At 42.3% G+C, this 24,430-nt stretch overlaps 2 protein-coding genes across 10 annotated transcripts in view; one reads left to right on the forward strand and one right to left on the reverse strand.

Annotated features, from left to right (window-relative positions):
• Positions 1 to 10,385, reverse strand: part of EIF2AK4 (eukaryotic translation initiation factor 2 alpha kinase 4) — a 32,726-nt gene extending 22,341 nt beyond the window's left edge. For 4 of the 6 annotated variants that reach the window (XR_014883579.1, XM_085225028.1, XM_085225029.1 and 1 more), the window contains exons 1-11: positions 10,108 to 10,377; positions 8,443 to 8,558; positions 7,182 to 7,284; positions 6,083 to 6,256; positions 5,150 to 5,230; positions 4,488 to 4,636; positions 3,016 to 3,131; positions 2,167 to 2,324; positions 1,217 to 1,752; positions 761 to 870; positions 103 to 260 (exon numbers count right to left, since the gene is read on the reverse strand). Coding sequence is in view for 5 of the 6 variants with exons in the window: in XM_085225028.1 (XP_085081154.1) it covers positions 103 to 260; positions 761 to 870; positions 1,217 to 1,752; positions 2,167 to 2,324; positions 3,016 to 3,131; positions 4,488 to 4,636; positions 5,150 to 5,230; positions 6,083 to 6,256; positions 7,182 to 7,284; positions 8,443 to 8,558; positions 10,108 to 10,260 (1,854 nt within the window). In the remaining variant the exon portion in view is untranslated. Of the gene's footprint in view, positions 1 to 102; positions 261 to 760; positions 871 to 1,216; positions 1,753 to 2,166; positions 2,325 to 3,015; positions 3,132 to 4,487; positions 4,637 to 5,149; positions 5,231 to 6,082; positions 6,257 to 7,181; positions 7,317 to 8,442; positions 8,559 to 10,107 lie in introns of those variants that run through there. The other 2 variants (XM_085225031.1, XM_085225030.1) reach the window with 2 other exon arrangements.
• A 1,276-nt stretch (positions 10,386 to 11,661) lies between these two features.
• Positions 11,662 to 24,430, forward strand: part of GPR176 (G protein-coupled receptor 176) — a 31,773-nt gene continuing 19,004 nt past the window's right edge. The window contains exon 1 of one of the 4 annotated variants that reach the window (XM_085225033.1): positions 11,662 to 11,920. In XM_085225033.1, coding sequence (XP_085081159.1) covers positions 11,698 to 11,920 — 223 coding nt within the window. In that variant the 5' untranslated portion in view covers positions 11,662 to 11,697. Of the gene's footprint in view, positions 11,921 to 12,133; positions 15,520 to 15,814; positions 15,979 to 19,245; positions 19,503 to 24,430 lie in introns of those variants that run through there. The other 3 variants (XM_085225035.1, XM_085225037.1, XM_085225034.1) reach the window with 3 other exon arrangements.

Consider the following 24,430-nt stretch of genomic DNA (forward strand, 5'->3'; position numbering starts at 1 on the left):
GTACACAAAACCAAACAAACACTGAGTATGCTGTTTTGCTTCAGAGAAAACAAACTCATTCCCAGAAAGGATTTCATAGTGGAAATAATTTTTACACCATACCTTGATGACTGCTCCAAAAGCCCCTTTGCCAAGTAATTTTAGCTCTTCAAACTCATTGTAGTAGCGTGAAAATTGTCTCTGTGTTTCCGTGCAGAATGAAGCACTGGATATCTGGCTGCTGGGCACAACAGTCTCAATGCAATCTATACCTACCGAATCTGAAATGAGGACATCACAGTTACCAGCACTGATAGTACAGGGAGAAGGTGGTAAGGCACAAGGCACTGTCAAAGAGGCAATAGGAGGAAGATAAGCCCTAAATAACCAAGTGCAACTGAACCTGAAATATAGAAGTGCTCTGTGTGGAGAGCAAAGCTCTGGTAAAAACATTAAGGTTTATGTGGTGTTTAATTACTAACATTAATTATAGTGGACAAAGGAACTGTTTCTAACAGAATACAGTGAGAAAAGATGTTTCACTGGAACATAATCTTCCAGGAAGAAATTAAGACTGACATTTACACCACGTAGTTTCCTCTGCTGATGAGAATACAGCAGTCTGACCACCCCACCTCTCCATGAACCAAAAAGCTAGCACGGTCTTTAACTTCCAAATTAGTTACTGTAAGGCATTTGCAGAAACATGGTCTTGTGATGATCTAGCACAGTTCATTGGTCCAGTTATTTAATAGAACACATAAAGAAATGAGTTTCTCACCATCTAGATTTTCTTCTGCTACAGGTACTTTCATTCGTGGAATGTTTATAAAACTGTGTTGTAACAGTTGCTGAGGAGTCCATCTTTCCTTATCTTCCAAGCAAACACATCTGTTAGCAAAGCAAAAAGAGAACTATTGAAAGAGCTCTCCTGTATTGGGCCAAAATGTTCAAACAGATCTCCTTATATTTAAGAAATGATCACCTTTATCATTCTGACGGAATCAGAGGCCAAGAGAGACTAAATGGCTTATCCATAGAGACACACAAAGCTGGTGGCAGAACAGAGCAGAAGAGACCACCACACCCGTTCTCCTGAATCCCAGATAAGCAGCATGATCCTAGAGAGACAATGCCTCTTCTCTAAAACCTTTGACTAGTGACACCAGAAAACATGGATCAAGTCTTTAAAAAAACAAATCAAAGAGAAAGATAAAGGAATGCAGCAAACACGTACTTTTCCAGAAAGTCTTGGAAGTCAGCAGGTAAATTATTAGGAACAGCCACTGGATATTCCTTGGTTACTTGGCCCTGGCTGAGTGAAAGCAGAAGCAAGCCCAGACTCCAGACATCTCCTTTTTTTCCAGGTTTGCTGGGAAGAGAATCCTCGCTAAAACGAACTTTGGTTTGCTCAAAAACATCTGCTTTGCAGATATCCGCTAGGCGTTTGGAAATGCTGTAGTCCGTCACCTTAACGTTTCCTTCAGCATCTACCAGGATAGTGGAAGCACAGAGAACTTTGTGCACTACTGAATTACTGTGCAAGTAGTCAAGAGCTGACAAAATCTGGCTCACATAATGGCGCAACTTCTCAATCGGAACTGGAGTCTCTTTGTGCAAGTATGTGGAAAGGCTGAAACCGTTTACGTGCTCCACTAAAATGTCCACCACAACTGAATCCTCCCGTTCTTTCAAGTTCATACATATGAAATGTACTATGTTTGGGTGACTTAGCTTTGTCAGTGAGCTGAACTCGGTCTCTGCACCCTGAAGCTGTTAAGAGAAAAACGACATAACGTGCATTGTGTCATATTTCACGAGTGCACAATTACTAAAAGAGATCATATAGACAGAAATGCCTCTACAACGTATTGAATGAAGCATTGCAGACAAGGAGCAAGAATAACTTTGGTTTCTGCCAGGTATGTTTGATTTCCTCTTCCTTCAGAATTTTAATATTATGCTAGTATTTTATAAATGCATACGTACAAATACACTTTCTTTCATTTGTATTTTACATACACTCCTAAACACCCCAACATATTCAACTTCCTCTGCGGTGTAAATCCTCTGAACAGTAACATTTTGAGGCTCATCACCACCCTCTCAATATAAATTATCAAATTCAACAAAATCACTGAAACTTATCTAAACTTTATGAAGCCAAATACAAGAAATAGGTATTACCTGTTTCTTACACTTCTCTATTTTTTCTATTTCCTGTGCTGTAAGAAATTTTCCCATCTTTTTTTGCCAGTGCAGAACCCACTCGTATATTAAAACAAAGTCTCCACTGTGAGTTTCCAAGGCATTGTAGACTGATTTACCAAGCTGTTCATCCTTGCCTAAACACAAAGGGAAAAAAAGAGGAGCACGGCTTATTTTGCCCTAAAGGCCTAGGAGGAGCTTCTGCAAAAGCTAGAGACAGAGAGACAGACTGGTTTTTATAATCTGAGAATTGCAAATCTACCTGCAACTGAACAAAATCTGTACCTATGTGCGTCCTGCAAAAGATCTCTGATGAGTGCGAATGCTATGCAGACAAAGTAAACTAGCAATAGAGAAAACTAAAGCATATTGGCAAAAACTGCTGCACGTCTAAACAATTTCAAATTTCAATAACTGAATACTCCTCCCTGTTCTTATCATTGGTTTCACATTACTGAAAGTTAAGATGACTTCTTGCTTGGTGGCCATGCATATCTGACAAGCTCACTATTTCAATTTAAAATCAGACTGTTTCTAGGATTATTTTAGCTATGAAGATAATATAAAATTTTGAGAAGGCAAGTTTTGTGGTACAGCTGTTCAGCTAAGTAAGATTCTGGAAAAGTAAACTTTTACTAACGTTAATCTTAGGAAAATTTTAAAAATTCACCAAAAAGTAACTTGCTATTATTTCCTACCACTTCTGGCTGTGCCATTTCACTTTCCACAACAAGCTTCTCTCTGCCCTTGCTACTTTGTACCTGCCAGCACTGTTCAAGTTCTACCTCCACCAAAACGGTATGCCAAACTGCAATTGTTTTTGCTTACCTAGACATTTTCCTTTATGCACAGTAAGTTGCCCAGCACCACTTGTGCTGAAGTTCAGAACTTCATAATTTCCAGGGGACTCTTCATTATTACCAACAGAAAACTGGCGTTCTCGCCTGCAATTTAGACATAACATTTTTCACTGTCTCAAAAAGATACCTCTGTTGCAGTCTCTAGTTCCTAAAGATATCACTTCTGCAACAGGATACGCTTTCCGGCCCTTCTGCATCCAACAATAACATCCAGCAAAGACACTAAGATGGCATAAACATAAACATCTGAATAGCAATTGAGTATTTGATAAGCAACACCAAATTACACTCAGTCTCTACATTCCAATTCAGGAAAATGATTGGCAAGGAGTTCAATCCAAACTTTAAAACTTCTACAGCTCAGGATGACCTTTTCAGTTTGCAAAACATAGTAATAGTGGTAACCACTACTACTACCATAATATTGCTCTGCAAAGTTTGCAAGTTTGACTTGACTTGTATTATCTTTCAAAATGTAACAAAAACCAAACACTTTGCACTTTTGAAAAGTTCATTCCAGCTTTAGTTCAATTATTTTTCCCTACTTAAAATGAGCTTCCCGTTTGCTTTTACTCCTCAAATCCATCCTTCAAGAAGGGGAAGATTTTGGGAAAAAAAAAAAGTGGTACATTCCAAACCCTCATACATGCACATATGATCACAAAGAACACCAGACCACTATCCCAAACCAACCTCCATTACTTCTTAATACAATCTATTTTGAAATTAATAGAAATATTACCATTTCCTCCAAATAAATGCAATCAGTATAGAAATCACAGGATATATAAAGAGTGAAGTAGAAGCTCAGTCAAAGTACCGATTCAAAAAACAAAGAAAAAGCCCCACATACATAGGAATTGTCAATTCTCACCAGTGCTGTATATACAAAAAAGACATACAAAGAAAGCATTTGGCTTTCTGAATTAAAATATAATTCATTTATAAAATTAATATAGGCCAAAATAATCTTCTGAAAGTTTGACTCCTAGCAGGCAAAATTTCAGGCCTCATAAGCATACAAAGAAAGGGCATCACTCTTCTTGTAAATAAAGACCTCAGAAAACTAAATGGGCCAGCTTTTGCTTAACTCTACAAATATGGTACCAGGATGCTTCTATAGCATTTTTGCTTATTATCATCATTGTCAGTAGAAGCAACTCAGCTGTTATGTCCTTCTTTGCAAGAAAAAATAAGACCGTGTAAGAATAGTTTTCTGGAAAGTTAATATAAGCACATTGCATGTGTTCTGGATTTAAGTACAGTAACAAACTTTTAAGACATTTGTTCTTTTCCTCAAGCGCAGACAGCACCTCACTTTAGTATACTAAGATTAGCAAGGACACAGGAAAAAAGATTTCTGGACTCTCTATACTGTACAGAAACAACTGCCAAGTACAAATCGTGCTAACAAACTCACATGCAAACTGACATACATACTTTGAACGCCCAACTGAATTTGGGCGTTGTTTATTATTCACTCCATGTTCCAAAGAGTTCCCATTAAAACTGGAAGCAACTCTGTACCCTGATGTATCTCTCCTGTGAGAATTTTCTTGACTTGCCAGAGCAGCAATTTCCAGACGTTCCTGAAGATCAGAAAAAATACCAAGTGAGTACATAAACAGCTCCTGTCCTCAAAATTTGTGGGTACACCTGACTATCATGCTATGAAGTCATCAGATCCCAGGGAAAATACAGTTCCACTAGAGATAAGGCTGAGGAAGAAATGCTAAGATTCAGGTAGTACATTTTAGCACTGTCTGTGGGTGAGAATGTAAAGGTGCTTTGCAGTGAAACTGGAACACATTAACAAGCTAGCTTTATTCTCTATTTGTTTGAAAATATCCATCCCAGTGCACTAAAAAGATAGAAAAAAAAAAAAAGAGCTGTTTTCCATTGCAGTTGATTTTATTTCAGAAGTAAATTCCATGTAACCAAGAACAGAAGATGCTATCTTAACTTAGGTCTCTTAGAAGAACTGGATAAGTAAAAAGAAAAGATGTTCAGAAAATTCAGTCAGGAAATTCTCTCAGAATTCTATGAATATGTGCTACAGGGATAGGAAAAAAAAAAGTTGTTGCAATGCTCAGAAAGAATACCTGTTTGGCAATCTCTTTCTTTTTTCTTTCTTCTCTTTTCTCTTCCTCCCGTCTCTGAATCTCATTAAGGATTTCACGTTGCTGAAATGAATTTCAGTGCTGTTAGATATGCAACAGTAAATACAGTGCAACTGCTAATCTTAGCCTGTTAAAAAATCCAGGGCATTGACTTTTCAAGGGTATTAGAGAGTATTCACAGACCTAAGAAGAACAACATAACAAAACAAATAAAAAACAAAGAACAAACAAAAACCAAAACAGAAGTCAAATTAACTCTTCTGAGGAAGTTAAGAGAAAAAAGTATGAATTGTGAATGGAGCTGTAAACAAAAGAAAATGACTTCTAGTAGCACACCCAACAGTAAAGTTTCAAACACAGCACATTTATTGAGAAATAAAATAATAGCTATTCTGCTTGTATTTCCACAGTGTGATTTCACATCAGAAGTTTCTGTGTGACCTACATGAATCCCCTCAACTCTAGGGCAGAATAAATTTGTCTTTCTAGCTTAAGACATGCTGGCTTAAACACGTTGGTTTCTAGAGAAGCCTGTTACAGTGAATACAGCAGTCATCCTATGGTGGAAGAATAGGTAGGATTACCTATCTGCATGGCTGCTACTTCCTTGTTTAAGGTGGAACACACTCAATATACACATTTACTCAGACTTTTGTTAGGAACTTCCTCATAAATGGTTTCCTTAGGATCACTAATCAACAAGTTTTTTTTCAGGCACTAGTACTTCTCAGGGTTAAAAACTCATCAGTAAGCTGTTACAGTAGAAGCAGCAGACAGTTCACCAAGTACCTAATGATGCTGACAGCTCTGACAAATTTATAATTCCCTAAAACTCATGGCAATGCAGCATAATTTACAAAACCCTTATTGTTAAAATAAACAATACGGAGTTATTCACATTTCAATTTCTCTTACCTCCTGCTCCTCTCTTCTCTTAACTTCTTGTGCCCTACGCAATTCCTCCTGCGCCAGCCTTTCTTGCTCTTTTTTATGATTTTTTAGCATTTCTTCATGAAAGGACTTGGAAGGTGGTTTATTATACTCGCTGAGAAATGACTGTACGCAGCCTGCAAGTTCAAATATCATCACCTGAAAGAAAATAAATATGAATGGCAAGCAGAGCTCTACCTAGTTCAAAGAACATAGCAAAATGATACCCAGCTTGGAAAAACAATACAGCAGTGAGGTGTGACTGTTTGTTTTGTTACTTACCAGAGGTACTTCTATTATTTTTGTCAGATCTACTCATTAATGAATTGTGGCACAAAAGTCTCTGACCACAGTAGCAGATGGTGAAAATTACTGTCAGAGAGCTTTCAAGCACCTTCCCCCTTCCCTCTCTACAAAATCCTTTTCTTGTCTTCTCTTATGGATATCTTTCTACACGCAGGTACATGTTTAAGACATATCAACTACAACAGAATAAATCCTTTGCACTATCACTGTACCTACTACTACTACTACTGTCACTTACTTCATTGCTAACGTGAAATCCAATCCTTCTTCTACAATTTAGCCCCACAACTAGAACTCTAAAGCCACTTAAGGCATTCCACATTCATAAAGCGACAACAACTAAAATAAGAGCTGCACTGAAAGGGCCACGTGATTTGCGAGGTATGCACTGACAACCAATTGACCTGTCAGGACTTAGGCTTTCATTGATGTAGGAGCATTCCTCTGTTACAGCACGGAGTGCACAGTGCAAGCAGACCACTGCATCTCCAATACATAACGTCTTACATTATTCACCTTATTTAAATATGCACTATCATAGAATGGCTTGGGTTAGAAAGGAACATCCTTTTCCACTCCCCTGCCATGGGAAGGGCTGCCACCCACTGCAATAGGAGACTGAAGAGCTCATACTTGGAACTTTCATTTAATAGAAATATTCTTCACAAAGGCGTAAGTCATACTTCTAATCTGGAAGCATTTCCTTATATTACAGATACATTCTTTTAGAACTATTTAGGACAGGGGTGCATTTCTCAAGGATGTGAAAAGTTCTTACCTCTCCACAGCACTCTTTTGCCAGTTCAGCTAGTCTGGATTTTAACTCATTTATTTTCTCATTAGACAAGCCTTTGGGATTTTTCAGTTGTATTTCAGGAACACTGGGAGACAGCAACAGAACATAAAGAAGGTCCTCATAAAGAAAAAAAAAAAAGAAAGTAAAAGGAGGAAGAGGGAAGGGGAAGGAACAGAAAGAGAGGTGGACAATGTAAAAAACTATGAGAGATACAGAGGGCTGGTAAAAAAAAAATGATCGATGATGGAAAAGGAATGGAGTTTATCATCACTTGGCAATTAGTTAGTGGTCAACAAGCAGTAGGTAAACATTAAATATATAACACAGAATAAAGCCAGAGATACTATTTTATACTCATCAATTTCTAGCTGCACATTACTTGTCAGTTACACATAACAGAAGAACTTGCAAGGAAACCCCTGCAGTCTCTCACAACTCCAATCTTTGTTAGTAATTTATATAAAAGTGCTTTACAAATACTACTAGCATAATACTGAGGTGGCTAAAATTAATTTATCCCCACTATACAGGTGACAAAAACTAAAAAGAAAGGTGCAATAACAGTAGCAAGTACGACATCCATAGCTATGCTAACTTAAACTAAAAAGAAACAAAAACAAACAAGAGGGGCTGCTGCGCCCTGTGCTACCCAGCACAACTGATCCACTGCCTGGCTACGAACAGTGCTTTCCCTTGTATGCTGCTCAGGGCCCACAGCAAACAGATGGGCTAAAGGCTGTAATACTGTGGACTTGGCCAGTGACACAGGGACTGAGGGGAACGTTTTCCTCAGTGCTGGAAGGGCAGTACTCCACTCAAAACACATCTGCTAACCCAAAACACAGGAAGTGCTCATTTCTAGCAATTCTTTTTACATTCTCTGTGGAGAACTCTTCCAAAAGCTCAAAACACGAATATCAGATACAAATGGGACAAAAGAGGTTTCAAAAATAAGTAAGTCTTTTTTCAAGCACAATAGATCATGGCCTGGAGAAGTTTCCAGCGGGCACTAAGATTCTGACAGGCATGCTTGTCCTTATTGCACAAGAAACCACATCCAATTCAGGTGAAAGAATTACAGTTGCCTATTTAAAAATAGCACAGCCTGAACAAATACTGACATGAAGAAAGCAACAATAAGAACAATGAATGTAACTACGCGTCTTTTCCACCTACATGAAAACAAATAAATGCTCAGAGAAAAAAAAAAAAAAAAAAAGGTTATATCTTAATGTTCACTCACGTATCAGGGTAAGTATGTGGGCACTTGACCCAGAGATCAACTTTGGCGTACACCTCATCATCACCAGTCAATCCCTGAGGATGCAGAACTAAATTAATTTCCGGAGGCTGTCGTACCTATAACAGAAAATGAAGCTTTAGATTTAAAAGGGTTGTTTCATCGTCGTTTTTGTTTCTATTGCTATAATGAAAGCTGGAATTAGTACACACAAGTCTCCCACCCATTATTATAGCAGAATTCAGGTCAGACCACCCAAACTGTGAGAATAATACATTAATGTTGATAATGCTCAATGAGAGTGAACTGGTTCGTTACAACAGCTTATCCAACACACTTGGGAACTTCTTTAGATAAGAGCACTTATCAACAAGATGAGTCAGACTGAGCAGAAAGGAAGTTTCATATGAGAATCCTCCTCTGCAAGAAAAAGTAAAGACACCTGGACAGGTTACTTATGAAATATCACAAGTTAACACATTTAATGTATGGTTGAAATTGCTTCTTTTTTGTTTCAGATCACTAACAAATATCAGTCAGCATTTCCTTTTCCAACATAACAACAGACCGTGAAATTGCATCTTGTGCAGCCAAAGGAACAGTTAATTTTTGTATTTATATTTTTTATTTTTGGCATTAAACAAAATTTTAACAAGTCTGCCCACCATTTCCTTGAAACTGTCTGCCTTAAAAAGAACAACCAAACATGTCTATGTAAACATTCCAACCTTCTTCATCTCAATTAGAATTTTTTTTTTAAGGGAAGAGATCTTAGCAGCGTGATGAACAGGGAAGGAAATAATATCACAAATATGAGAACAGGTTAATAGACTGTTGGTATCCCCTCTAATTTGCAATTCCAAGAGGGAAAAGCAAGGTTACACACAAATTTTGTAAGGAGAGAGAGCAAGCACACGTGTGAAAATGGAGCAAGTTACCAGCACTGCTACCATCAAATGCCACCACCACCCCAATAAGTCAGAAGTTTCTGCAAGAATTCTAGCTTCACGTGGGCAGCAGAAAAAAACAGTATCAGCCATGATGTTCTGCAGGAACCAAAGCCAAAGGCAGCTAACTGATGACAGCAGCAGTGAAGTTATGGGGAGGTGATATAAGTGAGTGGTACTTCCAGCTAAGGAAAACTGTGCCACCAGATGCAGCTTGAAAAAAAAAATCTCAAGACGACATTGTGGGCATGGAAGGGAGATGGAAAGAAAGTACTGCATGTCAGACTAGGGCAATTAGCAATAACTGGAAAAAAGCCAATACTACAGAGTGAAAGTAGAGGTTGTGATGGAAACAGCCCCTTTCCAGTGAGCCACAACAGAGAACGCACGTACAGAGTTCAGCAACACGTGCGCCGCCGAGATGAGTTAGGCAGCCTGTAATTAGTCAGCCAACAAAAGAATTCAAAGGCAGCTTTTCTTAAGCTGGCAATTAATTAAAACGCACGTTACACACAGAGCATTAATTACGCCTGCGTCAGCCCAGAGGACAAGCGCGGCGGCGGGCAGACAGCAGGCCCCGCTCCGTACGGCCTTGCCCCGCCCGGCGGCACCGGCGCCCGGCACCCCGCGCGGACGGAGCACGCCGAGGAGCGCCCAGCGCCCGGAAGCAAAGCGCAGGAGGGCGGCCCTCAGCGCCCGGCCGCGGTGCGCCGCTCGCTACCTTCCAGGCCCGGCTCCGCCGCAGATCCTTGAAGTCCCGCCCGTAGATGGACTCCAGCGCCTGCAGCTCGTTCTCCTGCCGCAGCTGGTAGCTCTCCGGTGCCTCCACGGCCACCTCCGCGGGCGGCTGCAGCGCGCCGCTCGCCCAGGCCATGTCAGCTCCCCGGGCGGGGGCGGGAGACGGCCGATGCGGGCGGGCCCCCCCGCGACGCTGCCACGCTCCCAGCGGCGCCGGCCCGGTGCCGGCCGCGCCCCCCGGGAGGAGGGGCCGGAACGGCGGCCCCGGCAGCGGGGCGAGCGCGTGGGGCGGGTCGGCGGCCGCGGGATGCGAGCCCGACCCGTAGCCTTTGCACCTCACACAGCGCCGGGAATCCCGTCCTCACGGCGCTGCGGGCCCGAAGCGGCTGCGCTCCCCGCCGTATCCGTAAGCAGCGGCATGCAGCAAGCAGGAGTCCAGGAGTACCTGCTTGCTTCTCGCTTTGTAGTCAGTTATCAGCGGGCCGCCTCAGGAGGGACCTGCCCTACAGGGTAGCCTTTGTGGGTTTCCACCTGTCCTGAAAAACTCGTTTACATGCATCCCCTGTTTTTCTTTTTTGTTTGTTTGTTTTTTTAATTCAAGCCCAGGTCTCGGGGTACCGGTTGGGATTGCGACTCAACCGCTGCGTCTGCAGCTGCATCGCGACCTCAGTACCAAACAAGACCTGATTCAGGTCTATTCCGCTACATCTTGTTCCCGGCCGGCAATGCCCGCACAGCCGTTCAGCGGCAGCACTCCGGTTTATTTTTCTGTGGGAACCCCGTGTCGAACGCAGCGCACGGCGCCCAACGCGTCACGTGAGGCGCCGGCGGCAGCCGCCGCCGTCCGCCGCGCTGCCCCCAACATGGCAGCTCCGGCTGCTCCGCAGCGCCACGTCACGGCGAAGGCGGGATCTCGGCCGCCGGCTGCCGCCCGCCGCTGGCGAGGTGTTGATGCGGGCTGCGTTTGGTGCGGGGCTGCGTTCGTTCTTTAGCGGCTCGCGCGGTCCTCGCCTCGGAGCTCTCAAACAAATCGCTTTCCCTGCGAACGGCGGGAGCAGCGCTTCAGGCGCGGGGTGGGGGCGACCGCGTGCCGCGCGGGGCCGCGCCCGCCGTCGAAAGCGCGGGCAGAATGAAGGCGGGCGGAGAGCCGCGCCGCGTCGCTCGGGGCTGCGGAACGGCGCCGCCGCGGGGGCTGAGCGGAGCGCTCTGGAGCCGGGCGCTGGCTCCCGTAACTTTCGCGGACGGCCGCCGCGCGTGGTGAGCGGGCGGGGCTGGGGGGGAGCCGCCGTAGAGACCGTCCCCGTCCGCGCTCCCCGCTGAGAGGCACCGGACAGCGCGAGGCGAGAAGCATGGGACGGCGGATGGCGCGGCGGGACCCCCTTCTCTTTTTTGGCCGTAGCGACTCGCAGGGCAGGAGCGCGAAAAGCCGAGCCTGCTTCCCGGGCCGCAGAAACGCGGTGACGGTGGCTCCGAGGGGTAGAGCCGGGGCTCCCTCCGCAGCGCCGCGTTTTCGCCCCCTCGCTCCGCTCGCTCGCTGAACGGCTCGGCGGGTGCGGGGGGCGGACGCCTCGCCATGGGGCACGGCGCGAGTCGAGCTCCGCTGAACGGCAGCGAGCCCGCCCCGTTTCGCGCCGTCGCCCTTGGGGCGAGGAACGGGACCACCGCGCAGATGGCCTGGGGCGGCGGCAACGGCAGCGCGGCCGGGCCCTGGGGCGGCGCGGAGCGCGGTGGGGAGCCAGGATACCGACACTTCGCCACCGCCGCGCAGCTCGTCATCTTCGTGGGCTCCCTGCTGGGTGAGTGCGGGCAGCTGCCGTCCGCAGGTCTGCGGCTTGAGATGGCTGGTGGGTTTCCCGTGTGTGCCAGTGATCGCTCTGAAAGACGAGGTGCTTGTCACGAGTGGAAACCTGAGCGTTTTGTGTGTTACTTTCCTATCAGAATAAATGCGGGAGAAAATGCGTCGGTTATACCTTTATTCCCAACTGTAATGGGACCGGTTCTTATAGGAATGCATGTGGAGTGCTTTACCAAAGTTTTACTGAGCATCTGCTTTATACTATGGTGATTCAGCACTTGTGTGCTGCGGATCTCACACGAATCCTTCGGAAGCACTTCGCGCTGTAAGCAAGTGTAGCTACGTGCTGTTTTACCTGCCTGTTCTCTTCCAGTATGGAATCGTGCGCTTCTGATATGTGGTAGTAAACTACTGCTTTGTTCTGTGTAACTTCATGAAGGCGTGCAGATGGGTGCACATGCTACTTCACGTTTCTACAAGGTGATTAGTTTGCTGTTAGGAACAGGTGTGATTTTCCTGCCGAACGAAGTTGTGGTGTGCCATTTGGTTAGTCAGGTTAGCACTGCTTGGGAAAGCAGTGAGGAAGGCTGCAGCTGTTGAGGGCATTGGGAGTAGGTACCAGTGCCCTCGGTTTTCTCCTGGGCAATGTCAGTAGGTCTTTGCTGATGGCCGTGGCCTCTTGTTGTCAGTGTTTTGGTTTTGTCTGGTTTTGAGTAGCGCTAAAATCAATTTATGTGGTTGCAGTAATACATTCTACTACTTATTTCCTCTTGATAGTATTTCGTATCACCTAACTGCTTTCTTTCTAAAACTACAATGAGCATTGTCTTGGAACACTGCTGAGCTCTGGGTTTGCTCAGTGAAAGATGTACTGGTTATTGCTGCCAATTGCAGAGTGGTTTGACCTCACTTATTCCTCTTATCCAGAGGGGGTAATTGTGGTTCTTGGTTGGTTTGGTTTTGTTTTTTCCTCTCCAGTTTGTGTGTAGGTCGTGTGTAAAAATGATTTTGTTGCAGCATGTTGGTTAGTGCCCGGCACAAAATGACAGCCAGCAAACAGTAGGTAAGGGTAGCAAGCCTGTCCCCAGTGGTGTCAGCAGTGTCCTAAACACTACAGAACTGGACAAGAAAAGCCTATTTTTCAGTTCTTATTCTCTGTCTTTTGGGCTTTGAGCCTTAAGGATGTCTATTTAGATCGTATGTCCGGACCTACTTCCATGACAGTGGATCCTCATAGACACTGATGTAATTAAGCCATCAGTGGCTTGGAGGCTTCATAATAAAACGAAGAAAAGTAAACCAAACCAGCCAAATACCTAAATTTCACCAGACTGACTGTAAGTCAAGGGTTCGGCACTCCTGCAGTTTGCTTTTGAGAGACAGACTCTGATTTGAGCCTGTTATAAGCGGCTTATCTGCAGATCAGCTGCAGCGAGGCTGATGATGCTGATCAGTAGCTTCCCAAAGCTTGTCTTAGAGCAAAGCCAGAGAGGAAATCATGGTGTCTCTGACTCTTTTCTGCCTCTGAAAAGTCTGTTGAGCTACGTACAGAATAGCAACATTTTTTTTCCAGTGAGTCTCAAACTCCTCCTGGCAGAGGAAATCCTTCAAGAGGAGCCATGTTTTCTCCTTCTGCTAAGTATGAGGTGAGGGGCACTCTCATTATTATAGGGAGGATGTGTGATTTGGGCTTGTGCATTACACATTCTCAGTGTGAGCCTATGCTGCGTTGGTAATGGATAAAATTGCATGGCCCCTTCGAAAGGAAAAGATTATTTTTGCTTCCAGCATGAAAGGGAGCAAATGTATATGCTTCAGCATTGGTGATGAATACTGAAATGAGCATCAGTCTGAAGCTCAGAGGGGTTCAGGTCCTACAAGAAGAGAGAACTGAAGTTGAGATTGTGAATTTTAATTTGGGATGTTGCCCTGCAGAAATATGTGACTGTCTATTGACTGTCACGAGCGAGATACACGGTTTTGTTATTTTTTTTTTTGTTGGAGGCATTTCTGTGAGACTTGTAGGGAGACTTCTAACAGTAGGAGGAATTCCTGTTAGTTTTGCTTGTGTTTGTGAGAAGATGGTGCTATGGTGGGTATTTCATGGTGTCTGTAAAGGACAGGGTAATCAAAATGTTCTTCTCCGGTAGCAATAATAATACTACTGGTTTCTATAGTTCTGCGCATCTTTGAGGGGAATTTCATAGTTGTCACTGGTACTATGTGTTATGAGATTTCAAGTGGGAGATTTTGATAGAGTGGATAGAGGAATTTAGTCAGTTTGTAGTTCCTGACTGGCATCTCAGCTTACTTGTATAAAGGAAAGATTTACAATAGCTTCAATACTTGCAAGCCCCTTCTGCCCTGGCTGGGCATATGAATTGGTGAATTTCTGGGAGGAAGTGAAAATACTTAAAATACTTTGCACGTGCTGATGGACTTATATCTCAACTCGTGCATTTGGTAAATAAAGCCTGTGAGGGACTAGAAAGCTTTGTTGATGCTATTTTCCTTTGCAGCTTCAAGGTTGGTAATGGCAGCACTCATACTAATGGTACTTCCTGGCCTTTAAGCTACCAGCTCTGAACAGAACTGGAGCAAATCCTCTAAGTTACTCTGTCTCTGGGTTTTTTGAACTTTTTTGCTCATTGTCCACTTCATGATGTTCTACTGCCGCCTACTGCTGCAATATCAGATTAATGTCAGTGATACAAATTGATAATAAAAGCACAATTTTTTTTCTCTGGAATTTCTACACTTACTACTCTTTGACTAGGAGTGAAGTTCTGATTGGGCTCTTATATTTCTAAGCTAAAAAGGAGGTTAGTGATCTTGTAGGGATTTATTTCAAAGAGGACTGACAAGACAGTTTCAGTGGCAGAGAGGGAGAATTTGTAGTGTTCCTATGTCCATGGGAAGTTAGTTCATCTTGCTGGAGAACAGTCTGTCTCCAGCTCTGATATGACTTGTGATCACCGTTACTGACATGCAGGGCACTGACTGTTACAGACAGAGCTCTCACTGTGCTGACTTCCACATAGCTGTGCTGTGGATGAATGGGGCTTGTCTTCACAGATCGCACTGAGAAGCCAGGTAAGTTCAGGAGCTTACAGAAAGGGACCATGTTCTGTTGTATCCTATCGCAGGTAAGACTATGAGTTGTCTGGCAGAGGCCAACAGCTCAGGAAGGTGAGACCTGTCACTTTGCCTGTAGTGCCTGGTAGGTTGGTAGGTGCATCTGCTGTGCACGTGGGTCCAGGGACAGGGAGTTCTCCTGAGGTGCCTGTGCTGATGCTGCAAATAAGAGGACCCTAAGGTAAGGAAATTTCCGCCATTTGAGAGGCGTTCTGGCCTGCAGTTCTGTTATTTTGCCCTGGGAAAGTATTGTTTGGTTTTTGTTTTCTGTTGTTCCCTGTCTGAGGTGTGTGTAAGCTGGCTGCATTCTAGAGTTCCTCAATTGTTCTCTCATCTTGAGGACCATGTAGTGAGATAAAGCTTGTGCTATAATTTCATTTTTTTTTTAGGGGGCGGAAGCTGGAGTGTGCATATCTCAGGCAGTTTAAGTATACGTACTGTGTTGTGAGGATTGACTACAGCATGGTAAGACTACAAATAGTACTGAGATATGTTTCAGTAACCCAAACAGCCTGCAAAGGGAATCACAAATGGAGGTGGTGTCACTCAAGGCCGCTTGCCTTCAGAAGAAATAGAGGCTTCAGATCTTTGTCTGAAATCAGAGGGGTGGAGCAAAAAACTTATAGATTTCTTATTTAATTTCTATGTTTAACAATATTTTTAATCAGAAATTTATATTTCTAAAATTCAAATAATTGCTTAGCCTGTGTCATCCTCTTTCAGTATGAAAAGAAAGCAACAAGAAGCTCTAATTTATTCTTGGCTGCTATTCAAAAGTGAGTAAACAGCTTACGAAAAGAGAGTATTTGAAGATGATAACTGAAAAATTAGTATTTTTTAGGAGAATATGGAGTTACTGCTTTTACCCCTGTGGCTGTCTTTAGTTTGAAAGAAGAATACATGTGGACAATGACTTTTAAATAGGTAACAAATGTTGAATGACAAATCAAATATCCTTTTCTTTTCTCTCTCTTTCCCCCTCTCTTTTAAAGGCTTGAGGTGATGTAGGACTCCTTTCCAAAGCCAATACAGTTTGTAATAGCTTCCATTTTATCAAAGAGGATTCTTGAGATGAAATTTATTGTGATCATAGGAGTAGAGCAATATTACACAATAAAGCAAATGTATCTCTTTCTATTAGAGATAATCAGTCTGCAGGCACTAATTATTTAGCCAAGAAACCAGACCTTCAACAGAAGGAAGAGGGAGTATTGCTTCTAAGCTCTGGTGGGGAAAGGTTGATGGATGTGGCCATGGCTGAGTGCAGGTGTTGGGAGAGGATCTTGGAAATGAAGAGGATCCCCAGAGGGTACTTGCAGGCAGCATGAGTAGTGAGTTTAGGTTGAGAGGGCTGGAAACTGTTGGGTAAAATGCAGTGGACAGCAGCATCTTCTGATATTTCTGCGAAAAGGGAAAGGATGATTGGGAATGGTAACTGTGAGGATTTGGGCTCTATGTCTCTTAATGCAGATTTTTTTCCACAGTTTGCCTGTTTACATATTTTCTTAAAAAAAAAAAAATTCAGATGGGGAAAAAAAAAAACAACAAAAACGAGATGCTGCTAGATGGCTACCAAAATGAGGAAGAGATTTCTATAGTGCCAATGGAAGTTTGGGAAGATTCTTTGTTACTTGCTCTTTTGTCTTCCTGAATGTGTATTGTACCAAAAGAAATCAGTATAGTATAGAAAGAAATCTTGAGGATGCACCAATACAACGTGAGCTTTGGTGGTCAGGGCACTTTTTGGAAGGCTGTGGATTACTTACCTCCTTGTCTCCTCTACATGCTCAGAGAGGTAGCCTTGGAGAGAAGATGATGTGTTTTGAAACAAGTATCAGACTTCCAAGTGAGAAGTGAACCCCTGCTGGCTACTGTGTTCAGAAGGAGCTCTCAGAGGCTTTGGGCTTGTCCTTCTTACTGAGGATTTCCCAGCAGCTGTTTGACTTCAGGGTCTCTCTACCCTCAAAGCTGATTTTTATCTGTTTGCCTTGACATTTGTGCAAAGCAAATTAAAATGGGATTTTTATGGCACCTAGTTTGTAAAGACATTAATCCTTTTTTGTGTACAACCCTAAATTAACTGGCAGTCCAGGTGATGTGTTTGTTTTGGTAAATGCATGCTAGCATAACAAATAAACAGTTGTATCTGTGAGGTTTCCACAAGCCTCTTCTGTAAAGAGCAAAGAAGGGAATCTTGCAGTAAAGAATACTGCAGCTACAAGGTTAAGGCTGAGATGGAGTAAATTTTTAAAGTGAGGGAGGTGTCTGCAGTAGCTCCAGAACAGAAAATTATATTCCTGTTTCCAAAATGGATGTAATTGTCTGTGGGGGTGGGGGGAGAAGGGGTGGGCATAAAGTACACTGAAAGCTCAGGAATAAGGAATGTAATGTTTTGATTCTGCCACAGTGACCGAGAAAAGCTGGAATTGTTTTTGGCTGAAACCTTCTAAACCACATAGCGCACATCTACTTTGTTGTAGGACAGATGGAATAGCTTAAGTTAGGTGCAGTAAAAAGAGTTCAAAAAGCAAATCTAATAAGAAGCATCACACTAGTTGCAATATTTGCATGTAATAATAATTACATAATAATAACATCTTTCAGTATTGTAATATTGCAGCAGTAATTTTCCTCCGTGTTTTCCTGAGTGGTTCCAAGCCTCAGGTATTATGGGCCCTGCAGCAGTAAGTCTGATTCAGCTTGCATCCTTGGTAGAGTCTGCATGGAATATTGTACTTGTGCTTTTTGTGTGTTGTCAGGTGTACTGCAGAGCAGTTCTTTATTGGAGAAAAATTGAATTTTGGGGTCAACAAAGAGGGGTTTGTGTGCATGGCTGTGGGTCTGTTGCCATGGAGATGGCCGTACTGCCTCTGGCTTTGGCCAAGGCCTCCTAGGAGCAGCACCAAGTTTTGGAAGCAGGGCGGGAAGAGCATCTGTTTGCATTGTCTGGAAATCTGCCAGATGTGGTGGTTTGTAACTGCAAGTGCCCAGTGCCCTGGTGATGCTGTCTGCTGGAGTGTTCCTTGTGTGTGCTGCAGGTTAGGCAGTCTTTATGCATGACACATGTTCAGGATGTTAAACCAACTGTTCAGGGTGGAAATTATTGCTATTGATCTTTTTCATGTCTTTGTTTTCACTGTGAGTTACGTTTCCTCAAATGGACGGATTGTACTGATCAGGTGCAGAGCACGGCCAGAGAAGCAAGCGTGCCGACCAGATTACAATTTATAAGTGGCTCTTATTGCCTTCTCTTAGCAGCCCCATATGTGGGAATTGATCTGCGCTCACTTATTCTTCCTCAAAGTAACCTGAACTGTCTCTCCGCTTTTGGTGCTTACCAACCCCCCACAGGTGTTGCATGCTCCCACAGTGCCCATTCACAGTATCCCAGAGTGACCCTCTCACCCCAGGGCCTTCAGCCTCAGTCTGAAAGGAGATCCCGAGAGTCTCCCCAGCACAGCCTGGGAAGGGTCGGGCAGGGTCTCCTCTGCTGTGGTTGTGCTTCTGTCCTCTTCTGTGTTCTTGGAGATGAGCTTGTATCTTATCTAATGTAAGCTACAGACTGCACTTCTTTGATTATCTGAAGATAATAATTTATTTGAGTTGGAAGGAATCTTTTAAACATCATCTCACCCACCTCCCCTGTTGTGAACAGCGACAGCTACAGCTAGACCGGTTTGCTTAGAGCTTGGTCCAGCCTGACTTTGGATGTCTCCAGGGCAGGGGCATCCACCATCTCTCTGGGCAACCTGCTTACTGCTTCAATGTGCTTATTATAAAAAACTTTTTCTTTACATTCTGTTTCCTTATAGAAGAGGTTCTGAGATTACACAGTAAATTGTATGTGTACTAGTGGGCCTATCAATGTGAAGTGTTTTGTGGGTAAGACAAAACTGTTTCTATATGCATCCCTTATGTATTTAAGGATTTAATTTAATGATCAAAATAATGTTTTGCTTTCCTGCTGTACTTTCCCCCCATCCCCCATCACAGAATTTGTAAATGGCTGCATTTTGAGGTATGTGATTTAGACCTTGACTGAGTTAGCAGTTGATCTGCATGTGCAGAGACTTGGGAATTCTGTGTTAACTTTCCTTCACTTAACTATCTCAGTATGAGACAAGGAAGGAGTTCTTAAAATGTTGAGAGAGTGGACAAGAACCAGCTGGTATGTTTGTAAATAGCAGAAATACCAGAGAAACAATTATTGTGTTGTACCCCTTTCCACCTCATTGCTGATCAAATGCTATCTCTTTAGCAGTACAGTTTCTTTCTTTCCTATTAGTGCTGTTACGTTTTTAACATCTTTGATTTGGATTTAGTAGCTGGAAGCAGAATCAAGAAATTGTGCCCTGGAACCAGCCAGATTTCATAAAAATATTGCAATGAAGAGAATATTCAGAATTGGAAAAGAGTCTGGAAAGGAACATATAACCTCTCATAACAAGGTATTAGATCAGCCAGGCAGTGCAGATGGCAGTTACAGTATTAACAGAAGCAGAAGTTAAGCTGAAATGGCGGTGGCAGGGAATGCTTTTTGTTGTTTTACTATCTGCTCATAGTCCTTTGCTGTCATTGAGGGAGACTGCTGAGCCTTGCTGCTGTTTTAAGTGTTTTGTCACTTGTAGTATTCATCACTGCAATTTACATTCTCTATTGTGAATAGTCTGTACTTCCTAACAAATGCAGCCTTTGTATTTTGCCAAATGTGTTGGGGGGGAAAAAACTAATTTTGAGGGAATAGAAGCTCTGGATTTTGTCTATTTTTTTCTACTCTATGACCCCTGACTTATTCCAAAGCAATTCCATTCACGAACTCAACAATTTCTTCAAAAGGAAGAATATGAAGCAATCTTGCTTCTCCTGTCATTGCTTGTATTTGTCTCTATGCATCTTTTGTCACTTGGCTCACATTTGGATTCCAGCAGGCTCTATTTTTGTTGTGTATCTGTATTGCTGAAGGCATAACGAGATAATTTCTCTGATCCTGTAGAACAAACAAGAAAGTCCTAAGAGGACTGAAAATTTTCTAGTGCTACTGCCTGAATTAACTGGAAAAAGTAGAAAAATAGGGAGCTAGGATTTTGTTGTTGTTGTTGTTTTGTTTTGCATTTAATATCTGTATTTTTAAGAAGTATCTAGAGCAGGAGAAGGTAGCCTGGTTTGCCTTTTCAGAGGTACAACCCCTTTGAAACTGTATCACTGTGAATCAGGAGTTTCTTTTGCCTTCTGGCTTTCCCCAGTTTTTAATATGAATACTCTCCTACAATTTTCAGCTTGATGGGTTTCGTTTAGGTGCAGCCTGGTTTTTGCAGATGCATTACTGCCTCTCGTGAAGGTTAAGTCTGGGATGCGACACATGTGGCCAGTACTTTGTCTGTATAATTGACAGTAATCAGAAAATTATAATGGGTTGTTGCCACTTACGCTTCTTTTGCATGCCCACGTTCCTTTTAGGAGCACATATTTTAAAAGACACTGCCGTTATTCTGCCCACTTCACCCAAACGCTGATATGTTAATAGGAAAAAGGAACATTGTAAGGAACGTCCTGTACAGGCTGGAATTACTGTATTATGTACAGAAAAAGCTGCAGATCTCAAGAGTGTATTACAGAATGTTCTTTTACTTCATTTATAAGTGTTATCCCATATTTTTATCCCAAACTGTTCAGTAGTATTCATGCTTGTAGTATTCAAGACTTGGCTAAGATCTTGCCTGCAAATTAATTTGAAAAAAAAGAAATAATTTGTTGTAATACTACGAATCTTCTGACTGCAAAGGAGTTATGTAAACATAGCAAAGGTATCCTTTCCTCCTCCCACCTCCTCTGTGGTCAGCAAAAAAGAGGAATCTGTGTAAAAGAGATACTAAAGCACCCATGCAATTAGCAAAGACCAGTGCTGCATGTGGAACCAGCCCCTGGAGACCTGCTGTGATTATTTCAGTAATTTATGAAAGTAAATTGCATTTCAGGTTCTAAAGGAGCTGAAAAAAATGCTGAGCTACAGTTTAGATTCTGTTTCTCCAGTAATGTGTGAGAGCATAATGTGGACACATTTGAGTAAGCAGCTATCTCAGAATGCTTTATATTTACTGTCCCTAATCTAGCTGTCATAAGTTGATTGCTTTGTAGCTAATAATGCAAATTATGAGGTCAAAGACATTTCTTTGTGGTAGTGCCTAAAAAGAAGTTACATGTGGAAATGTACAGAAATGGCAAATAGAGCTTTAGAGTCCCTAGTATTTATATGTGTCACTTGTAAGTAGTCTTTTATTCATGTAATGCCGTATAAAGAGCTACCCAAGATGGTAGCATTTTGCATCGTACAGTTTTGTAAGTGTCCTAGTATCACTGATGAAGTGATACGTAGGTTGCTTCAAAAGTAGTGCTTCCTATTTATTTCCATGGAAACTGCAACAGATACTAGGAACACAATAACATTGTTAGGGCAAATTCTCAGCTACAAAATCCTATTTTTCAGTGTAGTCACTGCCATTAGCCAATTTGCGTGGCTGGTAAAACAGGCTGAACATGAAGCCATGCTTAGCCGAGTAATAGTTGAGATCGTGTATCTAATATGCGTTCTAAGAGCAAGCTCTTGGTTTCTCCCCTTATTCAGACAATATACTAGTTAATTTATATATTACCATTTGAAAACAGGTTACCATTGCAAGCAACTTGCACTTGTTTATGTAAATCTGTTTTAAGTGATCACTCTTAACTTATTCAGTGTCAGCACCTCTTTTCAGAATGAGGTGAAGGTAGTGTGCAAACGGTCTTGCACCTGGTGATGGAGTATAGCTGTTCTGTGTCAGTGTGCCACTTGATCTCAGCTGGCACACCCTGGAGACAAGCATATTGCCATTGTGTGCTGCGATTTTTTTGTGCCCATCTGATTGCCCATTTTCCCAAGCTTAGGAAGGCATATTGCCTTTGTAATTGTGGCCTTCTGTTTGCAATTTTGGCCTTTCCAGTTCTGTTCCTTTCACCTATGCTGCCCTTAGTACTTTTCTCGTGTTCTCAAGTTGCTTATTTCTGCACTGTTTTTCCGGCCTCCCACTTGCAAACCCCAAGGCTGATAGTGCAGGTTGACCTGTGAAGCGATTGCCATCGGTGGGAAGATGGCCCCTACTTTCTTGTTTTGTGAACTTTAGCACTGGGGAGAAAAACAAAGACTTAGTGAATACAAAAGTACATAATGGCTGTTTAAATATCTAGTAGGCATCTCTTAATCATATTTGTGCATAAAGCTTAGCAAACAGTGAGTGTTCAGCTCTCACAACTGATCCTGTGTGCTCCATGCAGCCTTAACATGTTGTAAGTGGTGGACAGGAGGTTTGAGAGGATTTTAATGAAAAGTACTGTTTTTGCTAAGGAAAAATATGATGGGAATTGTCATCAGCCTCATCTTCTTCAGCAGCACCACCTTGACGTACCAGGGACTTTAAGGTGAGGACATTTGTTCTGAGACACCATTGCTTCCTCTTCCACTGCCCGTAGGGGAGAGTTTTTCCTATTCCCGTTTTCTCTCAGTTGTTTTTCTCTAACATTGAAAGCTATGTCTGCAGTCAGCTATGGATCCCATGAATAATTTCTTTTTATGCATTTAAGCCAGTGTCAATAAAAATGATCAGATACCACATAGATTCAGAGATGTCTTATTTTCTTGGCAAATCTAGGTCTTATTTCTTCTGGAAGGGAAAATTCAGTTAGTACTTGTTATTTGAGGGCTCTAATAGATTTGTTTGATGTCCGCAGAACCACTATCTGCTCTTGCAAAATTAGGGTCTTTCCAAAGTAATATGGCTACCTGGTAAGCCCTGTGATCTAATCTTTGTACTCCTGTTTCTCATCTCTCACCTTAGTGGCCAAGCTGTACCTTCGGAAGCTCTGAGAATCAAATTTTCATAAGCTTATTTAAAATAAACAAAAAACATCACAATGCTATGCTTCAATTAAGCTATTTTTAAAATAACTCTTGATTTGCAAAATGATTCGCTATGTTGGAAGAGTCTTAATTAGAAAATCCCTGGTGGCTGTTGAGTGCCTTGAGTTATTCTGATCAATCAGATACTCGCTGTGTGGAATAATTCTGCCATAACTTGGGGATTCTCTTATACAATTCGCTGCTACTCAGGGGTTCCCAAAAGACTGATTGCGAACTGAGACCATCTCAGGAGTGTGCATTAAAAAAAATACCACTCTTTTTTTTTTTTTTTTTTCTTCTGGCATTTGCAAGGTCTGTGAAGAAATGGAATAAAGACTGAAATCTGGTTATAGTTATGGAAGTGGGTAGCAGAAAATGCGTTTGATCTGTGGAGAAGGAAGTCATCAGACTGGAGAATTTTCCCTCATCATCTTTTTCCTTTAACCTTTTGACTGTGTTCTATTGCTGAGCCTTCTGGGTGTGATCAGATATTTTGTGAGAGTTATCTTTTCAGTCTTGTAACTACTGCAGGAGGAGCATGTAATAACAGTCACATATGCTAGCAGTGAGTTAGCAGTCAACAGGGAGTATTAAATTAGGGACCTGCACTGCAGCAATACTCACCCAAGAAACACACTAGAAAGTGCCATATACAAGGGCTGCTTTGAAAGTAATGCTTCCTATTTTGTTAAGCTGGCTCACGATGTCAGAGATAGATGTCGATGGTAGGGCAGTAGAGGTTGACCCTTCCTACCAATGAATATTTGTTGCCCTAGTTTCTTCCTGGGGAGATTTTTGTGAGGGATTTATAAGACCAGAGCAAAGTGGTTTCAAAATAGAATAGAAATGGCACATAGAAGTTGTAACCATGAGTTTAAAACCAAAGAGCAAACTTTGGTAGTTTCCTTTTGTTAATTAATCAATTTTGGGGTGTCCAGAAGGTTCCTCAGTAAGAAATGTTGGCCTGCCCTTCTAGGGTTCTTTATTAAATAAATAAATGAGAGATTTCCTTGATAGATAAGTCATATGCTCCCCTATTTTTATTTAATGTAATTTTTTTTGCTACAAATCTAAAAAATGTAGATCAATTTTGAGCACAAAAAGCAAAATAGAGGACTCCAGACAATCTTGCTGCTGGTACCAAGCAAATTGCTGTTACCTTGGAGCTTTCCCTCTGCCTGTGTGATGTTTTATGGAGGCTAGTAGAGAATTGAATTTTAAATTTTTAGTAGACGTTTTTATGTAAATGTTTTAGAAACTGCCTGTGGAAATAGCTAAGTACCATTATTCCATCAAAACAAGAAGTGAACTGTGCACACAATACAATATTAATGCAGCATCTGACTCAGTAACAGAATCAGTAGTATCACAAACTTGAAAGATTATTTGTTTTTCACATCTGCCGTAAATTCCACTGTATTTTTCATTTTGTTTACTTGCGTTCCA

Source organism: Meleagris gallopavo, chromosome 5, assembly GCF_905368555.1.
Source record: "Meleagris gallopavo chromosome 5, MGAL_WU_HG_1.1, whole genome shotgun sequence".
In the NCBI taxonomy this organism is placed as follows: Eukaryota; Metazoa; Chordata; class Aves; order Galliformes; family Phasianidae; genus Meleagris; species Meleagris gallopavo.